Here is a 23,831-nt window from a genome sequence, read left to right as displayed (position 1 = left end):
ACATCATTTTATTTCATTAGCTACAAGATAGCTAATGAACCAACTGAAGGGAAGTGAGGAAAACTGTCTGTGTTCCTCAATTCTATAGTGAGAGGCAGGCAAGGAGGAGGAGGCAGGAGGCAGGAGGGCAAGAGGAAGTTGAGGCTGTTCAAGCTTGAGGACCTCAATCCTTTGGCTATTACCTCTAATTTAGGAAACCTTGTATGTGTTTATAATCCTTTATATTACCTTGAGGCATTTTTTTGGTGAAATAAACTAGTTTAAGTCTTCTCATATTTCATAAATTTTCTGTTCTCATTGCTTGCCTTACATACTTAGCATCATCATCATCTTCATCATTAGTAAACTTACAGAGTAAGTTTAATTAATGCAGTCCTTAGTGATTCTGAATTTTTGAAGTTATTTTTCTCTGTTTTATTTTTGACACTCCTCTCCTTAAAGTACTGAGTGGCAGTTTTGGAGGGGATGGTGATCACATATTTGCTCAGAAACCATTGATAGTAGCTTACTAAATTCTTACTGATATGTTGATGTCCTTTCATTGTACATGTAAGTATAAGCAAAGTCTAGGGGGAAGAAAATTAAAGGAACTTCTTTGAGAAAAACATGTTTGGGAGGACAAATTCCATCTCTCAGAAAATGTTTCATGTAATTACATCAAGAGAATAAAGATGCAAAACATCTAATGAATCGGGGGAAAAGATGTAAAACATATTTATGGGAAGCATACTAGGTTTTAAATTGCTCTCTAGATTGTATTATTTAGAACAATCTTGCAATGCTTATTATATTATGTGCCTGCAGGTCCTGAAAAGAAGTGTTTTTTATTAGATTATGTAGATTAAATGACTTTATGTGAAACACTATATTGTATGTTTTATTCTGTGGTTAGTAGCTTAAAAAGAAACTTTACTTTTCAAACTATTTTTATTGTATAGGCGGTCTGTGCTAATGCTGTGCTGGAGAAGATAAAGAACATCTTCCAGGAAGAAGAATCCATAAGGCAAAACAGAGAGGAGAGTGAAAATTGTAGAAAAGCCTTTTCTGAGCCTGTGCTTTCGGAGCCTATGTTTGCTGAAGGTGAAATCAAAGCAAAACCTTACAGGTCACTGCCGGAGAAGCCAGACATTTCAGATTACCCCAAGCTTCTTGCTAATAAGCAGAGTAATAAGATCCAAGTTTTACATTCTGTGTTTGACCAATCAGCTGAAATGAATGAGCAAATCTGAATACAGATATCACTGAACAGAACCTAAGAGTTATCTATTTAATGGCACATTTCATCTGACAAAACTCAGAGTCTAGTTTACATATTCTGACTTGCTCTGCTTTCTTAAAAAAAAGAGGAGGCTACTATTAACATGTCATTTTCTAGTATTTACATGATAGAGTAAATAAAATGAATATTGATGTGGAATATAGGTACTGACTATATACTTTTAATGAACAAGAAAATCCATCCTTTGGTGGGTGAGACTTTACACTGTGGTTTATAATATAAGCATATTTATAATACATTAATGTTTTTATTAAAGACTTGTTTTGAGAGTCTAATTCTTTACTTGGGAGAAAAAAAAAAAGCCCTATCAAGATGCTGCATATCAAAATAAAAGGATAATTATTTTTTATATGCAGACTGGAGAGTTTGAGTCTGCCTATTATTATTTTGTAAATCACTTGTAAAGTTATGAAGGATTTGCAATTCACAGATGTCATAAATTTATAAAACAAAATATTTACAAATGTGATGAGAAGATTTCTGTATATGAAGACAGTACATGATATGATATTTTTTATTTCTACATTTAGAGATACAAATTTAGAATGAAAAATCAAGTGCACACTACTCATTATTCCCAGTGGCTCTTACGAGAAAATATTTCTGTAATTATTCCTGCAAACCAGGGCTACAGTTTTTGCCTGAAGAAAGTACTTTGATTTTCTTCTATATATTTTATATTCTGGACACGTGTTAAGACCTGCCTGGGCATTGAAGGATTATCACATGATAGAATAGACTGGGATGTACCTTCCTGAGAGACAGTATATTTTCTGTACTTAGTGAGTAGTTGCTGCCACAAACAGTATCTATAAAAAGCACAAGTCTGGTTCGTTGGTTGTCTGAGAAATGAGGACCAAGTGCTACTCATGCTATCCATACTCCAACAGAAAAGGAAGTGTAATAATATGCAGCAAAGGTCCCTGTAAGCAGAGTCTTTACTATATAGACCTTATTCATTTACTCTTTTTATAATAACCAAGGGAAAGAGTCCAGGTCAGCTCCTTAGAATGTTAAGTATTAGATTTAGATTCTTAATGTAATTCTCCTCCTCTAAACGTATTACTGTGCTTTGCGAATAGGTTCCAATCTTGACAAAAAGTTCTTCTCACTCTGAATACATCATCTACTCATTTTGGCTATTTCTGGTCCCACATAGTGGTGATTTTTGCGTGAGCACTGACGATGCAAAAATCACCACTATGTGCTGCTGATTTTTGCATGGTGGGTGTCTGGGGTGTTATTTTAAATACATTACAGCTAGTATGGTATGAGCACCAGGTAACTGAACAGTACTGACCATAAATAACTGACATGATAAAACCAGGGTGAACCAGCTGAACATCAACCTTGCCTGGGAACTCCAAGGAACAAAACCCTAGATCTCCTCTCTATAATATTTATAGGAGACACTTAGTTGTACATACATTCACATAAAGTTCTAAAAAAATTTTAAAAACCTTTATTTGAAAATTTCATATAGGCATTCGAAGTACACTGGCTCACTGAATAGGAGATTTTACATCTCTCATGGCTGGGCAGCAGCTGTGTCTGGCTTCCTTACTTCAAGATCTGCCTTGATCATAGAGAAACTAAGCCAAGGTTTATTTGGTTTTGATGTCTAGCACAGCGGTTAAGTTTCTTATTTTCAAGTTCAGCAGGTAAACTTATCTCATTTTTGGAGGTATTTTTAAAGTATAAAAAGTCTGCTATGTTATTTGGGAAAGTTGTACAGTTCAGATGTGAACATTTCAATGTATTTAAACTTTACCTAAAAATGTAAAAATAACAATCAAATAGAAGAGGTAGGGAATCCATAGAGGTATAAATAAAACAAGAATGGAAGAATGCTGATAACTGTTAATGCTGAGTGATGGAAGTTCATTATATAGTCTACTTTGTATATATTAAAACTTTTTCAGAATTAAGTCTGCTACATCAAACAGGGATTTTTTCCTATTTTAAAAATTAAATTAAAAAATTTTCTTACTAAACCTTAATTTTTACCTATTATTTGTTTAATCCAAATTTATTTTCATCCTTCTTAAACAGAACATCCTAAACCTATAACCTTCAGGTTCTAATTAATCCAGAAGATTAGATAAAATGTATTCTATTGATCCTGATAATCCTTACATCATACTAAGTATGTGTGCTCTTAAACCTCTCAAATTTATATGAGTTTTAAATAGTTGTGCCTATGTTGAAAAATTTCATCACCTTTAAAACTGAAGCAGTTATTCTAAAAATGTTTTCAAGCATACACAATATTTTTCATTTCTATATATTTTTTTTTATCGAGAAGAACTCTTAATTACTTTGAAGTCTCCAGTGGCATAAAAATCAGAGTCACACTTAAAAGGTTCACTAGAAAGAGTCACATAAATATTCCCATTGTCTACTGTCACTGTGTGAATCCTTTGCTTTACTCCTTTGGAGCACCACTTGGGTTTTGCTGATGGATCTTTAGGGTTTATAGACTGGTACAGACCTTCTCCTGTTGCCAAAGTAATTTTGTATTTATGCCAGGGGCAAACTATACACGGTCGTCCATCAAAATCCTGGGGAAGAGAATAACTCATTTAATATTCTGACATGTCAAATGTTCGTGATACACCATAGACTCTGAAGAGAATCTGCTGCAGAAGAACCAGGTTAAAAAACAGGTTAGCTTTTCTTTTTTCCTCCTATTTACAAATTATACAGCATAAAGCAGATCCTAATCTGAGAAGAGTCATCAAGCTCTTTTACAGTTGATTAGAAAGGCAGTTAGAGCTCTATCAGAAGACTGACATGCTCAGGCAACTAAAACATGTGACTGCAGCTGTGCGGTTATCTATCAGATGTTAATGTCACCTCCTTGACAGAAATGGGGCAAGGACTTCAAGTGCTTCTATAGGAATTTTCACTAGCTTCTGGAATTTTCACTAGCTTCTAGAAGAATTGTAAGGTTCGGATATAAATTCAAAAGGAGTTACTAAAGGCATGAGTGCATATGATAATAGAAGAGCAATCTGTGATCCAAAGTAGTTAATTCTCAACTTTTTAACTGTCTTGGTGAAGTGCTTCTCAAACGCAGGAAGCACCTGGATCTGGTTTCAATGTATATCTCTCTGTTTAAATGTAGTACGTCTAAGGGGTTGGGGTGACAAGATTCTGCATGTCTAAAAAGCTCCCATGTGACACCAAAGTTGTTGGTCTATGGACAACAGTTTGAGGAGCAAGGTCTTCAAGCTCTCATTATGGACTGAAACTAGGGAAAATTCTATGACACTATTATCAGCTCACAAATGTAAGTGGGTGCTTTCATTTTTCCCCTCTATATCCAAAAGTGCAGGAATACTGATTCGTACTTTCATTTGGTGACTGATTTGTACTGTCAGCAAAGATTCACATTTTCATAATTTACATTACATAAAACTGTCAGCAAAGATTCACATATGTGGTTTTGGACAACGGGAAAAAATAGAAAAAATAAACACACATATGTTCTTTAACATGAGGACAGGTGTGTACACTTATCAAGTGTAGAGAAAGTGGAATGCTAAGTTCAAGTTTGTACTTTGCATCAGTTAGAGAGAGAGACCAATTTCATGAAGAAAGAAGAAATTTAGGTGACTACCTTTGGAATCCAAGGACACAAAGACAACTTCTTCCTCAGTTAAGACTACCGTGTGGTTTATTTCTTTAAAAATATATTTATACTGTATATTTTTGTTTTAAAAGTAATATATACTCATTGTAAAAAAATCAAATTATGTAGAGTGTATAAAGTAAAAAGCGAATATTCTTTTTGATGAAAAAAATGAGATCTCATAAGATTATTATCTTATGACTTGCTTTTTTCAGCCACAAATACATTGTTCACATCTCTCCATACCCATATAGATCTGCCTCATTAATTTAATGATTGCATGGTACAGTTATTCCACAGCATAGCTGTATCATAATTTATTGAACCAGTTTCCTATTGTTAAAACATTATAATGAATAATTGCCTTCAATTCATTATAATAAATAATGCTACAATGAATCATTCCTATACAAATACTTAAACATCTGTGCAATTATGGCCATAGAATAGATATAGAGTATAATTGCTAGGTCAAAAGATATGCATATTTCTCATATTTATCTTATGAATTCCCAGAATACTTGAAATTATACTCAAAGCATTAAAATATAGTTCAAACCAACTATAAATTAGTTTTGAATATATGTATATGCTGAATTTGCTGAAAATAAATTTAATTTTACATACCTCTATATCTCCCAAATGTAAAGGTCCTCCTGAGTCTGAAAAGGAATCAGATATTACCTGCAGTCACTAAAAAACTGAAATTTTGATAGTTTTATGGTTTAAAGTTTTACAAATGAAAAATAAAATCTTACGGTAACAGCGAATATCCATAGCATGATATTCTCCCTTGTGGTAGAAAATGACCACTTCTCTATCATGGACAACAGCTGTCATTCTTTCAGATTTTTTAATGTCATCTTCTCTGCCCACACAGACAGAAGAATATTCCCTCTTTTCAGGATCTTGTGCAGAGCCATCAAGATTCATGCTAGTTGAACGTAAAGAAGGAAAGTTACAAGAAGTATTCACTAATTTGGTTCCAACTTAATGGAGATAACCATAAGAATGAATAGTTTGGACTTTTCAAGATTAATGAAGGCACTTTCTGTAGCTACATAAAACATTTATAAATACTGGATTATTATTATTATTATTATTATTATTATTTTGAGACAGAGTCTCACTCTGTCACCCAGGCTGGAGTGCAGTGGCATGATCTTGGCTCACTGTAACCTCCGCCTCCCAGGTTCAAGGAATTCTCCTGCCTTGGCCTCCTGAGTAGCTCTGATTACAGGAGCCCACCACCATACCTGGCTAATTTTTGTATTTTTAGTCGAGACAGGGTTTCGCTGTGTTGGCCTGGCTGGTCTCAAACTCCTGACCTCAAGTAATCCACCCACCTCAGCCTCCCAAAGTGCTGGGATTACAGGCATGAGCCACTGTGCCCAGCCATAAATACTGGATTACATTAAGTAGACGGTCATTACTTTGCGTTAGAGACTCTTAAAGACTGCCAAAATTAGGGAGGATTCCTCACTTTGAGGATAGAGTTATATTAGATTCATTTTGAGGTCAAGAAGGAAATTTCAGAACCTGTAAAACATAGAAATTTAAGTTTCACTATCCCTTTATTTCCTATCAAATTTAACACTAAACAACATTCAGTTCTTATCTGCATTGTTCTCAGCCTTCTGCTGAAGGCAGGATTCTTTGATTGTCTGAATAGTCTTCAGCCTCTTGGCTAAGGTGGTCCACTTGGTTTTGCCTAGAGTACATAGTTGGCTCTTACAGGCACAACCAGATAGCTATTACAGCAAGAGAAGATGGGTATGAATGAAAACTTTTCATTTTCTTACCTCAGATAAAAACTGGTCACTGAGATGACAGCTGAGCTGAAATGCCCAAAATGCAAATGAACTAGACATGCCAACAGCTGGGGGAAGAGAATTCCATACTGAAGGAATAGCAAATACAAAAGCCTGAAGGAAAGAAAAGGCTTGGTGAATGTGTTCCAGAAGACTGGAACATCATGTGCAAGATTGGTAAATAGGCAGGAGCCAGGTTGTGCAGTGCTGTGTACAGATTTTACTCTAAGAGCAAAGGAAAGCCACTAAAGAGTATAAAGCAGGAAAGTGTGACTTGATTTCTTTTTGAAAGAATGCCCCGGCTCTGTGGAGAATGGATTATAGCAAAACAACAATGGATGCACAGAAATCAGAAAGCTAGGGGTCCATGAAAAAGATGGTGGTTTGCCCCAGGGGGTTGACGCTGTAGGGGAGAAAAAGTAATAGTAACAGTAGTAGCAGTAGCTACAATTATATTGTGTTAACTATGTGCCAGGCACTATTCTAAGGCTACATTTATTTATTAACTTCTTTAATCCTCCATGTTACTAAAAAGGTATCATTATTTTAATTTTATAGTACAGAGAAGTTGGGTTGATGAACTAGAATGAAGATGCTATAGAAAAATAAATAATGACTCCCAAGTTTTAGGTTTGTGCAGCTAGGTGAACTGTAGTGCGAAAGACTGTGATGAGAAAGGCCAAGAAATCAATGGTATTTTTGCAGGATGGAAAATCAAGAGCTATATACATTTTTCACATATTGAGTTTAAGGTATCACAGAGACATCCAAGTAGAGATATCAAGTCAGCAACCAGATATAAGAGACTAAAGTTGAGAATTTCTAGAGAGAAAAATTGAGGAGTTTCCAGGTTATAGAATTCTATGGACTCACCTGGAGAGGAAGTGTATGTAAGGAAGAAGGTCTAAGACAATTCTTGAAGCACTTCAACATTTAGGGGTCAGGTGGAAGAGTGGTTGTAGAGACACAAGACCAGTAGAGTATCCAATCTATTGCTAATCAAATGAAATTCATTCACAGCTTTCTTCTCTATCTTATATTCTCCTTGAATTGCAAATAGGTGGTAACCTAGAAAAAAAAGGCAGGCAATGAGGCCAAATAAATTCCAATGCTGGTCATGTCTGTGTACTAAACAATAAATAATACATGAAGAAAACTCAAGGATCCTAGGAAACTGTCCTGACACTATGGTTGCTCTATAAAGAGTTGGGCCTACCCTGTACCCTTTTCTCTTTGTAAGTTCATTTACTCCCTATACATCCACCCTCCTAGAAATCAAATACTGATTAGTATCCAAGTAAGAGCTTATATTCAGAATATAACCATTACTACTCTCTTTTCCCTGTATTTCTAAAGTTTATCCCCTAGTCTACTCTTTAGTATCCTTTTGGCCAAATATAGAAATTAAAAGGTGGGAAAAAAATCAAGACTAAGAAATATCTCAATATTATTTTTAGGAACAGGCTTAAGGGTTATAGGTTTGATCCTGTCCTTGCATCAAAATAATGACTCAGGCCAGTGGCTCACACCTGTAATTCCAGCACTTTCGGGGTGGGAAGATCAGTTGCCAGGAGTTCAAGACCAGCCTAGGCAACATACCGAGACCCAGCTCTACATAAAAATGTTTTTTAAAAATTACCCAGGTGGGTTGGTACTTGCCTGTAGGGTTGGCTGCTTAGGAGGCCCCGGGAGGAGGATCACTTGAGGCCAGGAGTTTGAGGCTTCAGTGAGCTATGATCATACCACTGTACTCCAGCCTGGGCAACAGAGTGAGACCCTGTCTCTAAAAATATTTTTTTAAGAAACAAGTTTGCTGTGAAATGCTCAAGATATTAAACACACACTTATCTACAAATATTTAACAAAATTACAAACCAGGTGTCAACTTCAAATAAATATTCTAACTTTCGGAAGATACTTCATCATCCATGCCTTTTTCAAATATAGTAATATTGTAGTATTTCACAGGAAGTTAAACAATATAATGTACCTTTTCTTGATCAACAGGAATCTGCATTTTAATTCCACTCAAGTCTTAGGTTACCATTTTACATAAAAACACATATATCCAACTTCTTTTTCTTTCTTTCTTTTTTTTTTTTTTTTGAGACAGTCTCACTCTGTAGCCCAGGCTGGAGTGCAGTGGCTCAATCTCGGCTCACTGCAAGTTCCACCTCCTGGGTTCACGCCATTCTCCTGCCTCAGCCTCCCAAGTAGCTGGGACTACAGGTGCCCACCACCACATCCAGCTAATTTTTTGTATTTTTGTGGAGGCAGGGGTTTCACCGTGTTAGCCAGGATGGTCTCGATCTCCTGACCTCGTGATCCGCCCGCCTCGGCCTCCCAGTGTGCTGGGATTACAGGTATGAACCACCGCGCCCGGCCCTATCCAACTTCTTTAAAGAAGGCATTTGTACCTCAGTGTACCTAGTTTAGAATGGTTACACACTATGGGCCAGTCCCTTCCCCAAAAAAGAGAAAATGTTTTCATGGAAGTGCCAAGTGACTTTAGGCCTTCTGCAGAGAATTTTCCTGATGGCTTCTCGAAATATTTATTTAAGCCTGTATAACTGATTGGAAGTTTTAAAATGTTAAAAGAAAAAGAGCATGGTTCATTTAAAAAGTAAGTTTATAAAACAAAAATTATTAAGAGTAAAATCTCTATGTTAGTGTGTTACGAGTGAGCTTTAGAAAAAGAGAATTTATAGGTCACTATTTTGAGAGAAATAGTTCTGAGCCATGTGGAAGACAAATATCCGATATCATTGTAAGTCTAGGCTCCAAAATAGAGGTGTAGATAGAGAGGTATGTGTGTGCATGTTTGTGCATGTGTGCATGTGTGTTGATGGGGAGAGGCAGGGGCTTTAAATTCAATGTATAAAGGAAAGCATCACACACATCAAGCTTAGAAAATTATAGGGATGTCAAATTTGCACTCTGAAGTTTGCATTTTTAATTCTTGCTCTAACCAATTTTTTTAAAAATGGGGGGATACAAAATACATATGCTGTTTTTAAAAATTATCTCACAATAAAAAAGAAAAATTTATTATTTTAAAGCAAAGGCAAAGAGGACCAGGGCCATGATTTTCTGGGTTAGCTATGGCTGACAGGAGGCAGGAATACTGTCTCTGAATGGTCATCTGGTTTTATTTGATTTGGGCAGGTACTCAAAGAACATAAATTGCTCAGGTGGCAGTATTTACCTTCAGAGTTGGGCATGCAGCCTTCATCACATTTTGTGACAGAACAGAGGCATAATAATAAGAAAAATGGGAACAGACAAAGGAATGAACTGAAAGAAGGGGAAACAGGCTAAAGAAAAAGAAAAGAAAGAAATGTGGAATTTGCAATACATATAACCGACAAAGGCTTGAGATTCAGAATATATGAATAACTCCTATAGGCCAGTAAAAAAAATAACAAATAATCATAGAAAAATGGGCAAGACATGAACAAACATTTCACAAATAAAGAAATCTGAATGGCCAATATATGTAAAGACATTCAACCTCATTAGCAGGAAAACGCAAAGGAAATGCAAAGCAAAGTCATTAATGTGATACTATTTTCTATCCACCAGGCTGACAAAAAATTATACCAAGTATTGGTGAAAATACGGAACTGCTAGTGATAACATAAATTTGTGCTACCACAGTTTGGCATTACCTAGTAAAGTTAAACATAATAATAATAATCCCACTTTGGGTATATGCCACAGAAATGCGCACAGATATACCAGGAAACATACACAAGAATAGTTATGACAGCAAAAAACAAAAACAACACAAAACCCATCAACAGTAGAATGGAATGTGTGTATGTTCATTCAATGGAATGCTGTACAACAGTGAAAAATGTATCTCTACATCAAGTTGGATTAATTTCAAAAAACATAATTGCAAGTGAAAAATTTAAAAAGTCAGAGTATGTTTCCATTTTTATCACAAAAGCGGCAAAACAAAACAGTATATTATTCATGGATATATGTACTATAGGGTAAATATATAAAGAAAAGCAAGGAGATAATAAACATTTCTTAAATGTCTAAAAATACTTATTTCTTATATTTAAAATTACTCTTTTCAAGACTTAAGTTGTATCCTAATTTATATTTATGTAGCAAATGACCCCAAACCCAAGAAAAATGGAATAAAATTGCCCTTTCTATCCTCAGAGAATGTGCCTGTGCATAGATCATGAATGGACTATTTTGAGACTTTTGTACAGCTAATTTCAAAAGTTGGCACCAAAGGAGGAATGAACAGTTCTTTTTTTTTCCTTCCAGGCAAAAAATAGAAAAGTACTATCAAAAAGTAACGAAATACAAGAGATGTAGTATAATATCAAAAGTTAATTATGTTTTCCCAACTCCCAAATAAATGAGAACCAAATACAGGCCTTTCTCAAATTTGAGTCACTACAAACTTACAGTCTTTGCAAGGTTTGCCTCCAACCCGAAAAACTGGTGAACTTTGAAGGGGCTGATAAAAAAGGAGCAGAGAAGACTGGGGCTAAACGATAAAGGCTTCAGAGAACTATGATTATGGCCTTGCATTTTGCTTAGAAAGTATTATTTTATATGTCAAATAATAGTTTCCTCTATGTATCTTAAATGGTACTATTTATAATATCTGATGACTTTTTACATTTAACACCCATATTATTCTTACTATTGTGAATATCATGAACCATTCAGACAACAGGAAAAGCCCATGTGTTCACCTTAATTATCGTTATTTTGATGAACTATTCATAAACTCCCAATGTATTTCAAGTCTACTTTAAGATAGTGGAATCTTAACTGAATGAAACAGAAAATTAAAGGACTCATCCAGTTTGGGGGCTAGATGAAAACTTCCCCCTGAAAAATTTAGTTGTTGTGTTCCATGTTCTCGTCGAGAAAAATTTTTGGCCTGTCCCTAAAATTGGTTTCTAAAGGTGCTTAACTCCATATAAAATTACAAATCAGCTGAATGGATAATCAGTCACTATTAGATCCCTTTCCAACACAGGAAATAAATTCAAGTTGAATTTTTAAAAATATTTAGTGTAACTCAAATTTCCACAAGTCACTGAAGATAAAAGAGACACGAAGTGAAACGTACTTACTTGTCACTCCTCTTGAGCCATGACTAAGGTGCTTTTACTAAGTCTGGAAACTTTGCCTACACATTATCAGAATGCTTATCTCAAGTTTGACACCCTTGCTTTTAGGTGCAGGGAAGAAAAATGTCTTAGTAGTTTCTCAATGGCAGAATAATAATGGATAAAACTAGCTGTCCTTCAGTAAATGCTTACTGCTTGGACCCTTTGAATATAATAGTTCATCAGTCTTCACAAAACCACCAAGGGGTAGGCATTAGTTTTATTCAGGTAGCACCCACTTTTTTATAAAAACATGGGGCTTGCAAGTAAACTACCCTGAAGACACAAAAACCTTTTAGCAAAGCAAAATTTTAGCAAAGCAAAAAAAAAATGGTGATATATATAGTACTGATATTTATGTATGTCACCAAAGATGTGATCACGAGTGAGCTAGACCTGGGTTTGCATCCCAGTTCTGCGTGATTTGGGGCAAGTTGCTTAATTTCGCTGTGCTGCAGTTCTTTTACTGTAAGAAGGGCCTGCCACATCGGGGTGCACATAGGGTAACGCACATAAATGCTTTAACACACGTCAAATGTTTAGAGGAGGCCTAACGCAGAAAAAGCTCAAAGCGCGTTAGCTGGCACCTCTAAGGTCCATCCAGCTCTGGCAGTTATCCTGCCTAACTTCAAGCTGTGTTTAACATTTCGGTAAAGACGGCCTGCAGTTTGGAGACTGCACGTGGCTGTCCAGGTGCTGTAAATTCTCCACTAAGATTCCAGGAGAGACTGTCTCCAGGACGGCCGGGGCTGCGGTAGCCTGGAGCAGCTTCTATACTTTAGAACGCACAAATGCCATGAAAGCTTGTTAGAACGACCCGCATACCCCCCTGAGGTGGCAGGTCTCAGGTGTGGCCCAAGTTCCAAGGTGAACAAGCTTAGTGGGTCTCCTGTGCCTGGGCGGAAGCCTGCTCTGGCGGGTTAACAGTTAACGCTGAACCGAAACCTAGGAGGGCCTCAGGCCTCGCAGCGGCCCGGAGCAAAGGCCACAGGCCAGCAACCCCGCCACAGCCGGAATGCTGAGTCCACGCCCGCGGCCCAGCCGGAAGCAGCTGGTCCCGCGAGCCCGCCCCCTGCGCGGGGAGAACAGAACTTACTGTCCCCGAGTCCTCGCTCCGCCTCCGCGTGACGCTACTGCGCGAGCCAGAGCTCCAGACTCGCGCGGCGCCTCGACGGGGCGGGGCAAGGTCATCCACGAGACCGGAGAAGGCCCGCCCCCAGGACCGCCTCTATGGCATTGCGGGCAGATAACCCTGACGCTGGTTGATAGAGATCGCTGGCCAGCAGCGCCTAGCCAGCACCTTCAAACGGGCAGGCCTACTCGTGTGCTTGACAAATGTGGATAGCATCAGTTTACTTTTTAGATGTTTGTTGGTCTCATTACATTTATTCAAATTTTAGATGCGCCCAGCGATTTCGTTCAGGAATTTACCCTATACAAATATTTGCAGGTCTTCGCGATGCTTGTAATCCATGTATAAGGATGTTAAGGCAGGGTGTGGTGGCTCACGCCTGTAATCCCAGTACTTTGGGAGGCCGAGGCGGGCGGATCACCTGAGGTCGGGAGTTTCAGACCAGCCTGACCAACATGGAGAAACCCCGTCTCTACTAAAAACATAAAATTAGCCGGGTGTAGTGGCCCATGCCTGTAATCCCAGGTACTCGGGAGGCTGAGGCAGGAGAAGAGCTTTGAACCCAGGAGGCAGAGGTTGCGGTGAGCCGAGATGGCGCCGTTGCACTCCAGCCTGGACAACAGGAGCGAAACTCCATCTCAAAAAAAAAAAGGATTTTTTTTGCAATGAAATAATCAGAATAACTAAAGTGATAACACGGAGGAATGGTTCAATAAAACACAGCACAACAGTACAGACGTGAATTACTTCGTGGCTGTGTACTGTATACTCAAAGGACAGGTCCATGATGTAATGAATATTAAAGGCAAAGCATGGAATACTATATGCGGTGTGCTGTCTTTAATGTAAACAAAAATTATTTTTTGAAATACAAACATGCAGGTATGTATATAAACTTTTTCTGGAAAAATCAAAAGAAACAATAGTGGTTGCTTTGGGAGGAGATGGAGAGTTTTCACTTTCATATTTTGAACTTTGCAATTTTGCTTTTTTCTCATTATACTTCCCTGAATTGACAACAACAACAAAGAAAACCACCAAACCTTCATATCTGTGTTCCGAGCTGGGAAACTAGATGAGCCTAAGTTTTTAAAAGTTTCCTTGACTACCTTCCAATGCAGTGGTTTTTAACCCTGGTTATGCCTTAGAGTCGCTTGGGAGTTTTGAAAAGTCGTGATGCCCAGTCTGTATGCCAGACCAACAAAATAAAACACAGATTTATTTGGGGTTGGAGGCAGGTGGGCAGATTCAATATATGTTTTTAACTTCCTGAGTGATTCCAGTGTGAACCCCAGGTTGAACGCTACAACTTGTATTTAGTATGGTGACATATTGATCTCCGGCTCTAGGGTGGCCCAGTGAACCTAGGGCAGCTGAAACCCAGGAACTTTGTCCATTTACCTCAGTGTGCTATATAAATGCCATTTTTTAAAATGAGCCTCAACCTGTAAGAAGTTGAATAGCTCAGAATAATTTGCCTCCAGTGCTAGTTTCTTCTGATTCTATTCTTTTCAGTATAGTTTTAGGGTGATCAATAATATTTTATAGGGTCATTACCCTTTTGGCCATTTGTTTCACTGACCCAAACACAAATTAACTATCTAGTTTTGATCTATCACTTATCAAAGAGATAAAATATATTTTGATTTATTATAATTTCCATTATCTGTTAGTCATCCCAAATGATTTTATTGGCACATGGAAGGTGTTAGCAGTCCCCAGCTTGTCATCAAAGGACTAAATAAGGTTTGCCATTTTAGAAATCCTTTTTCACTTTGTCATATTCTGGACATTAAAAAAGTACACATCTTACATCCATCGACCTTAAATTTGATTTTGAATAAACTGAAGACCTCAGTAGTTATACATGCATATGCACACAAGAAGGATGAAAGAAGAGAAACTTTCTTTTATCTCTACCAAAAGTATTCATATGGTTAGTCGTGTGATGTTTGGAAAGCTATAATGGAGGTCAGAATAAACTACCCTTCTTCATTTCCCAAGCACACACACACAAAAACGCACAAAACCATTCACACACAGGCATGCACATTAGGTAACAGCAAGAACCCATCCAGTCTATTTGGAAGTCATTATTGTTCAGAATAAAGTTCATGATTCCTACTGTTATTTTGCCTTTTTTTTTTTTTTTTTCAATAGAACAATGTGAGCAATGCTACCACTAAGTTTCACCTGTGGCCAACTTGGGGCATGTTTTACCTTTTCTTTTCTTCCTTCATTTGTTCTTTTAGCCTTTCCTTTTCTACGCTTCTAACTTTGGCCTATTAGTGACACCTAGTGGTACCTGTGGCCAGCTTTCCCCCTGATTTTGGCTCTCAATATCTTCATATATGGTTTCAACTGAACACTGTGAGTCTAGTCCCTCTGCCGTGAGCATCAGGCTGTTTCTCTGCAGACTTTTCAGGTACCAAGACTCCCCTCTTAGAGAAGTTTAAAACTTGCCTTCAATCCTAAGCCAAAATCTGTTTTGACTGCTAGTGAAGGCACTTGTGTGCTGCTAGTTTCACTATAGGGAAGTTTGAAGAGTGTCCGCCGATCTGAATTTCCTACTCCTTTACACCAGAAAAGGGGGATAATACTGCCCTTACTAGGCCCTGGAACTCAGATTATGAGACCGTGAGGGTGCCTCTAAATGCCACCTATGTGCTTATGACTCCTAAATGAATGTCTCCAGACATACATTTGTTGGCGATGCCTACTTGATATTTCCATGGGGCTACTGTGGCAGAAACAGTGGTGTTCACCAGACATCCCATCAACTACCACACATTTTCCAGCTCCACTTACAGTTTGTTGCGGCCACATAGCCAGTTTTGAACAATGGGTTGTAGACAGAAGCATAGAAAAGCTGAGATGAGACTTCTCCAGTTGCCTCTTTTCCTATCATAAGAATTAACAACATTCTACATGGTGGAGCCTACACCGGCCTGGGTCCCTGAGTGACTATGCGGAACAGAGACCACATCCCCCCACCAATTCCCTAACTTCCACTAAGCCGTGAAAGTCACATAACTTAAGTGAGAAATAAATTTTTATTATGTTAAGGTCCCTGGAATTTTAAGGTTGTTTATAACATACAATAGTTTGACCTGATAATTCATAGCTATCTCTAATTTCATTGTGTTCAAAATCGAAATATTAGTTCTCTCCCATAAATCTGCATTTCTTTGTCTTCTCCATCTGTATAAGTGACAACACTGTCCATCTTCAGGCTTAAGGGAGAAATCTGGATGTCTTCCTTGACTCCTCCCTTTTCCTTACCGCACCCCTTCTTGCCCGCCCATACAGAAAGGAGTTCACATAGTTGACCTGAGACTGCTATCCTTAAAAAGGTCTGCTAGCAAGATTGGCCCTTCGCTGACTTGTGAGAACTTGGCAGGTAAACAGTCTCTTACTGTTGTGCCAAAGCCCCATTAACCTCAGTAGGAAAGGAACCAGGTTCAAGAGGCTGAAGAACAGACCTAGAGCCAGCAAACAAAACATGGTGTTTTATTAGGTGCTTACAGAGTCCAGTGGTGGTGGGCTGGGCAGGAAAACTGCAACCGCCTGCAACCATCATGCAGTTTATATGGTATTTTCACTTTATACCCTCCCCCTAATAATCTCCACCTGGCAACCTTCATGTATCCCAAAATTCAGGGCCTCAGTTCCCTGTATTAGATGTTTCTCATAGACAAAGAATTATTCTCCAGGTTGGCTACTCCCAGATTCCCTAGCTCAGAACATGCATTCAGGTGCATCTGCCATACGGGGTCATTCTGAGGGTATGCATAAATTATTGCTATCAGGTGAGTTTACCTGACACCTACACCTACACATATAAAGCTTCCCCTAAATGATAAAAGTGACTCACTGTGCCTAAGCTATTTGTACAAACAATGTGTTCTATGCTGATCACTTGCCTTCCTTCTGAGATTCTAGAACTTGGTACCTGCTAAGCAGAGGTGCCTGTGACCAACCCCCAATAAAAACTTTGGCTGCTGAGTCTCAGTCTTTCCTGGGCAAAAACATTGCAGGCATGTTTCTACATTTCCATTTCTGGAGGAAGAATGCAGTCTGTGCGGCCCCTCGTGAGGGGGAGAACACATAGGAATCCTGCACACACAAGTCTTACACGCGCTGCCTGAGTCTTTTTCTTTACAATCCAGCTGTGTATCCTTACTAAGTTTCTGTAATAGCGTAACTGTAATGAGTCCCAGAATCTAGTGAATCTCTGAATGTGAAGGGGTCTTAGGGACCCCTTGATATCCCCCCATATCTAATCCAGCACTGAGTCCTGCCAATTCTTCCTAAAATGTATCTGAAATTACACCGCTTCTTACCTTATCTGCTATCACCACCCTGAAGATGCCATCATCTTTTATTTGTGTTGGACTTTGAGAGGGCCCAGTAACACCTTTCTTTTATTTTCTGCCTGAGTTTGGAACCAATTGAGAGACACAGAAAGAGATCAAGGTGTGAACTTTATTTAATTATGAATATCTCAATTGGGGTGGCTTAAATGTCCAGCCAAAGGGACTGACAGCCTCCTGAATTAAACTTATGTATCAAAACTCTCTTAAAACTGTCCTCTCTAGAGGACAGACTAGATTGTACCCTCTCTACGGGTACACAAATCTGTAGAAAGAAGAAAGGAGCTAAGCTGAGCATACCAGGAGAAGTGAGTGAAGGTTGGCGATTTGAATAGCTGAAACACTTCTTGTTCACTCCTGATTTTTACCTGCCTGGTGGGACGCCAAGTCCTGAGCATTAAGTAAATGATACACAGCTGACGTAAGTAGGGGTGTGGAGAAGAGAGTCTGATCAGCAAACACCACTGACCCTGCATTGAGCCTGAAGCAAAACACTGGCCATTTGAACCAAGTCAGGCTTAGCAAACACACACAACAGAGCTATGTGGGCCCAGTAAAGGCAAACCCCAGAGGTTTTTAGGTGATGTGGGCCTCGGGTGCAAGCTGCTGCTCCTTGACCTTGATCAACATTCAGAACATATTCATTCTGCTACACTGAGTGTTAGCAGAGACAGGGAGGCCACAAAGACCTAAGAGAGCAGGTATAATGAAGACAAGGACTAAATTATGTCTTTAAGGACTTTGGCCTTTCAGACAGTAGTGGGTAGAGTCAAGTTTGCTGCAGTTAGAGGTAATGATATTAATGAAACTGAAGCTTCAGGTTCCCACACTTGCGTGGGGCCTTTCCAAGATCCTGAGGTCCTCAGGGACACTAGTAATGTGTTCACATGGTCATGTGCTCTTGCTCTCTCTCACCCCACCCCTCATATATATAATTATATATAATTTGGTAACATACACGAAAATACAGAAAAGTACAGGGAAACTCTATTCCCGAACACTCATTTGAGAGTATAGTACCAATCTGATGCCCCATCAGTCCCTAATGCTTTAGTATGTATTTTCTCCAAATCTGGACCTTCTTCTACATAACCACGATACAGCCATCAAAATCAGGAAGTTAACACTGACACACTACCATCTAATCCTCAAATTCAGCTCAGAATCAAGATTGTATGTTTAGTTGTCATGTCTCCAGATTTCTTCAGTCTGAGATATTTCCTTCGTCTTTCTTTAACATTTATGATATTGGCATTTTTGAAGATTACAGGCCATTCATTTTGTAGAATGTCCCTCAATTTGAGTTTGTCTGATGTTTCCTCCTGATTAGAGTCGGGTAATGAAAGCACATCACAGAGATTGGACTTTGAGCCTCTGTAGGTTGCGCCTTGATTCCCTTCCCACTGGGCTTGAGCTGGCCACGCTACATCACCACACCATGTTGCCATCTATCCCACAAGGGCTCTGACACTCCTCTGGGAGCCACTGTGGTCACTCCTCCTTCCCATCTCCCTAGCTAGCATGTGTGTCTACCCCGCTCTGTCCTACCTGCTGACTTTAGGACTGAATTGTTCAGAAAGGAGAAAGAAGACAGGGAGGAATAGTGATAATAATGTTTTTGTAAAATGTGTAAAAGCAAGGTAACTTAACTTCTGTGGATCAAGGCCATTGTCTGTTTTCCTTCTGTCACTCAGACATTTTGGGGACCTGGTGAAGGGCCTTCTGAGTTGGAAACACATTTAGTTTGGGTTTAGTGGGATATAGTTGTATGGTTTATAGCTTCCAATAATTCTCCAACTGCTCACTGTGGTGACTCTCCCTGCATGCCCAAATGAGGGTGAGGGCCAGGGTTCTCTCAAAATGTGAAGGTGGGACAGTGCCGGACATGGAAATATGTGAGTCCTAGAGCAGAAGCCAGATTTGAAATGGATGGAGCCAGAAATTAGGCTGTAGAAAATTCCATCATCAGATGTTCGGTAATGTTGTAAGTGTGGGATTCTGTTCTCATCGACAGTACACATGAAACGTGCTTAGTAATAACATCATGTAAACTATAAACCCACCACATCTTTTTTGATGGGAATCACGTGAAATAGAATTTATCAGAATTCCTATGTCTAAAGTACACAAACCTGTACTGGGTCTACAAACTAAGTTTGTTTTATGCTTCCTGTCAATTAAAAAAAAGATTAATACTGTAGGAAAGATTGAATTATCTATTTGTTCCATTTATATAAAATATTATCATAAAATTATTGTGTGAAGGGATTGCTAGAGAGTAAGTAGACAAGATTGTAGGCAAAAGCTATTATAGAGGTGTGTCTGGCAATTGATGTTTGCTATTATGGCTGTTTTAAAATTATTTGTATTTTTTGTGATTAATCATTCTAATTAAATATTCGCTTTTATATGTATTTTTAAATGTATTGTTTTGTATCTTTTTCTTAAAGAGAACCCTTCCTCACATTGTCACCTAAATCTATACCCAGCTGCATTTACACTGTAAGGCGGCTGAGCTTCGCGTGTGCCTAACTGGAAATTGCCCATGTGGGGATGAGTAGGCAGCACTGCTTCAGATTTCATTCTGCATTCTGGGCCAGAGAGGGAACTGTGGAAGGACAAACCTTAGATTCCTGTAGTACGTCCACATGTTCAGAGTCACTCCACATCATCCATGGAGTCAAGAGAGCTCTGGAGAAAGCGTAGCTCAAGGCAGATTGTTTAGCCTGCCACTGAAAACAGCCACTGAGGCACAGGATTGAAAACACGCTCCCAAGAGAGCTCCATGTCAATAGAGCTCTCCATGTCTCTTGCTCAAGTAAGTACAAGAGCTCAGAATGGAAATGGCGATGAAGAAAATTTTAATTGATAAGAAGTGAAAGACACGTGGAGACTGGGGCTTCACCTTTGTAAATTTCTAAACTTGTTGGAAGGCAGAATGACTCTATTGCCTGTGTCTGTGAATGGCTCACCCTCTGCCCACTCCGTCCCCCAGATTTGTTCAGCACGATGCCCAAACGAACCTCTTATGAAAAGATTTCTCCCAAATAGTTTACCTGCACAGGGTATAGGTTTGGATTTCCTGCACTGAGTGACTGACAGCCACCCTGAGGAAGTTGAGACACAGTCTCTCCTCTCAGATTCTAAGCCTATGCTAGAGTTTTTGGGTTCTAGAAGTACATCTTTATTTGGCAGTTGCTCCAGGGACAGAGAATGGTTTGTTTCCTAACTTTGGTGGGTAGGTGAGAGGCTAGTGCTACAATAATGTTCTGGCTTCTGCTAAGACTTTTAACTCTTTAAAAGAGTGAGGCTCGGCTGGGCGCGGTGGCTCACACCTGTAATCCCAGTACTTTGGGAGGCCAAGGTGGGCAGATCACCTGAGGTCAGGAGTTCGAGATCAGCCTGACCAACATGGAGAAACCCTTGTCTCTACTGAAAATACAAAATTAGCCGGGCATGGTGGCGTATGCCTGTAATCCCAGGTACTTGGGAAGCTGAGGCAGGAGAAGCGCTTGAACCCAGGAGGCGGAGGTTGCGGTGAGCCGAGATCGTGCCATTGCACTCCAGCCTGGGCAACAAGAGTGAACTCTGTCTCAAAAAAAAAAAAAAAAAAAAAAAAAAAAAGAGTGAGGCTCATCAGAAACTGGAAAATGAACAAGTACAGCTTCAGAGATAGACTGTAGATGCAACTGCTGAAGGCTTCAGGAGTCCCCCAGCTGAGGCTGTGCAGAATCAGAAATACGAAGAGCTCTGATTTTTTTCATAGAAGTACAGAAAATTTTGATTTTCGAACTTTGACCTTTCAGATTTTGATAGCTTTGGGCTTTACCTTGCAAGAGAATTTAATCTCTGAGCCTCAATTTCCCCCAGACATTAGTTTAGAGCCCAGATATGATGTTTTCGTTTTTTGTTTTTTAGTTGTTGTTGTTTCATTCTTAACTGGGTCCCTCTAATCCCAACAGAGGAGAGTGTCCAGGAGCGGGAGTCCAATGGAAGTCCTTTCACGTGAGACTCAAGGGGTAAGGCATGCGTGTTTCCATCTGACACTCTGCTAGGGCTGGTGTTTCTGGCGTGTGTGTGCTTCATTGAGCGTGGAAGGTTATTGTGAAGATGGCAGAGGCTGCTAGAAGGTGTTCATTTAGAGAGTAGTTTTGCCCATTGACCTTTAAAGACTCTGAGAGGTTCTGCTGTAAAGAAACCTGGTTGAGAAGGGAAGAATAAATGAGAAGATGTCATGGGAAAACATTCAGAAAAATCCAGAATGTGGAATATTCTATTAATACAAGACAACTGGCTTGGTCTCATAAAAAACACAGTACTCTTTAAAAAGTTCAGGAAGACTGTTTTAAAATAAAAGGCACTAGACAGACATAACAATCAAATGCAATGTGTGAACTCTAGATTTTAGTTCAAAAGAAAAAATTATCTATACAAGTAGTATTCAGAAAAAAAGGGAAAATTTGAACATGGACTGGGTATTCCATGGTATTATAGAAAATTGTTGTTAATTTTCTTAAGTGTTATAATGCTTCTGTGGTTATGTAAGAATGTCTTAGGAGATGCATGCTCAAGTATTTGGAGGCAAAGTGTAATGTTATCATGAGTCTGCAACTGATTTTCAAGTTATTCACCACCACCAACAACTATATACATATATATAAATGAAGATGGCAAAATGTTAACAATGCTGAACTTTAGTGGTTAATATGTGGGTGTTCTTTTGTGTTACTCTTAGCTTTTCTGTAGCTTTATAATAAGAAGTTAAAGAAGCATATTTAACCTAGTGTTCCAAACATTTAACTCTGAAACTCTTTTTTACCCCTTACAATAACATTAATACTGAAGCATCTTCTGCTTCTTAGAGTACACTCTGGGACTAGGACAAGTTCTTAGTAGCTATATTTAAAAATATACAATAATGATAAATGCTAAGTGAAAAATAAAAATCTTCTTGAAAATTCAAAATGCGCTCTAAAAGCCCATCTCAATAACTCAGAAAGAGCAGGTCTAATGCTCTTGGCATAGTGGTGTGACTTCATTGACCAGAAAGATGAAGGTCAAAGCTTGCTCAATGATTCCTGAATGTCTAGTAGGCATTAACCCGAAATGTTTCTCTTAGTATAACCTCAAGGATGATGATCCAGGCTAAAGTTTTGTTTGTTTTTTTGTTTTTTGTTTTTTGTTTTTGTTCTTGTTTTTGAGATGGAGCCTCGCTCTGTCCCTAGGCTGGAGTGCAATGGCATGATCTTGGCTCACTTCAACCTCCACCTCCTCGGTTCAAGCATTTCTCCTGCCTCAGTCTCCCAAGTAGCTGGGAGTACAGGTGCACACCATACCCGGCTAATTTTTATATTTTTAGTAGAGACTGGGTTTCTCCATGTTTGTCAGGCTGGTCTTGAACTCCTGACCTCAGGTGATCCACCCTCCTCAGCCTCCCAAAGTGCTGAGATTACAGGCGTGAGCCACCATGCCCGGCCCTAAAGTTTTAATCATCTGTATACTCTGTGCTTTAAAAACTACAGGAAATAATAGATCACTCAGAGCACTTTCAGGAAGAGAGGTAAAGAAAAATTTGCAGGCATAATTGATGCAAAGTACACAGAATAAGGTTAATAAAATTATTATTTATAATTTTAATCTGAATCCATAGCATTTATAAATGTGTATCATTTGATTTCCTTCAGTGGAGATTTGGGGATGTATAGTTGACTCTGTTGTCATTCACTTTCTCTTTTTCTGGTAAAGTTTTTTTTAGGGAATTCCTCTTGGGCAACACTTCTACGTAGTCTAGGTGGGCCACATATACACCCCTGCCCCCACCCTTTCTTATAAAAAGAGGTTCACATAACGCAGATCTGACCATGCACCCAATTCAGTGCAGTCAATTCTAGATATTTTGCTGAAATTATGTGAAACAAGGTACTTCCTTTCTACTGGCTTCATTAATCTAGTTGTATGTGTTGTTGGAAGTCCCTTCATCACTAGGGAGGTAGACTGTCTAAGAATTAAGCCAACCAAGAGCAAAGGAGACCTAAGAGATGGGGAGAGACGGATTCCTGATGACATATTTTTCTGCACCTGGATCCAGCTCTGCCTGAAGCTATTTTGTGTTATTGGACCTTTTGATTTCAAGAACCTATAAATTTCCTTTTGGTTTAAGTCAAGTTGACTGGATTTTTGTTCATGACAACTAAAAAGCCCTGAAATATATTAGGAAGAGATAGAAAACTCTCTTCTATTTTCCTCTTAGAGAGTCATTAAATTTGGGCCAGGCTTATGTAATTCCAGCACTTTGGGAGTTGAGGTGGTAGGATCATTTGAACCAGTAGTTCAAGACCAGCTTATACAACATAGCAAGACTGTCTCTATTAAAAAATCAGAAAATTAGCCAGGCATGATGGTGCATGAGTTGGTGATAGGCCAGGTGTTGTGGCTCATGCCTGTAATCCCAGCAC

General features: G+C 38.8%; 2 protein-coding genes across 5 annotated transcripts in view; one reads left to right on the top strand and one right to left on the bottom strand.

Moving 5' to 3' along the window:
- The window catches only part of SPATA9 (spermatogenesis associated 9), a 31,263-nt gene extending 23,515 nt beyond the window's left edge, over positions 1-7,748 (top strand). For 2 of the 3 annotated variants that reach the window (XM_025388248.1, XM_025388247.1), the window contains one exon: positions 939-1,534. In XM_025388248.1, the coding sequence (XP_025244033.1) occupies positions 939-1,229 (291 nt within the window). In that variant the 3' untranslated portion in view covers positions 1,230-1,534. Of the gene's footprint in view, positions 1-938; positions 1,535-3,808; positions 3,946-4,406; positions 4,572-6,720 lie in introns of those variants that run through there. The other variant, XR_003119859.1, reaches the window with a different exon arrangement.
- RFESD (Rieske Fe-S domain containing) lies at positions 3,017-13,027 on the bottom strand. 2 transcript variants are annotated; one of them, XM_025388249.1, is made up of 6 exons: positions 12,968-13,010; positions 7,598-7,792; positions 6,716-6,813; positions 5,672-5,847; positions 5,541-5,575; positions 3,017-3,840 (listed from the first exon to the last, which is right to left on the bottom strand). In XM_025388249.1, exons 2-6 carry the CDS (start codon positions 7,655-7,657, stop codon positions 3,574-3,576), a joined length of 636 nt encoding a protein of 211 aa, XP_025244034.1. In that variant the 5' UTR covers positions 7,658-7,792; positions 12,968-13,010; the 3' UTR covers positions 3,017-3,573. The 2 variants fall into 2 exon arrangements, with proteins under 2 accessions (XP_025244034.1, XP_025244035.1); XM_025388250.1 differs by lacking the exon at positions 6,716-6,813 and having other exon boundaries at positions 3,506-3,840; positions 12,968-13,027.
- Between the last annotated feature and the right edge of the window lie 10,804 nt (positions 13,028-23,831).

The sequence above is a fragment of the Theropithecus gelada genome, chromosome 6 (assembly GCF_003255815.1).
Source record: "Theropithecus gelada isolate Dixy chromosome 6, Tgel_1.0, whole genome shotgun sequence".
Taxonomy (NCBI): Eukaryota; Metazoa; Chordata; class Mammalia; order Primates; family Cercopithecidae; genus Theropithecus; species Theropithecus gelada.
This window is presented reverse-complemented; position numbering and strand designations above follow the sequence as displayed.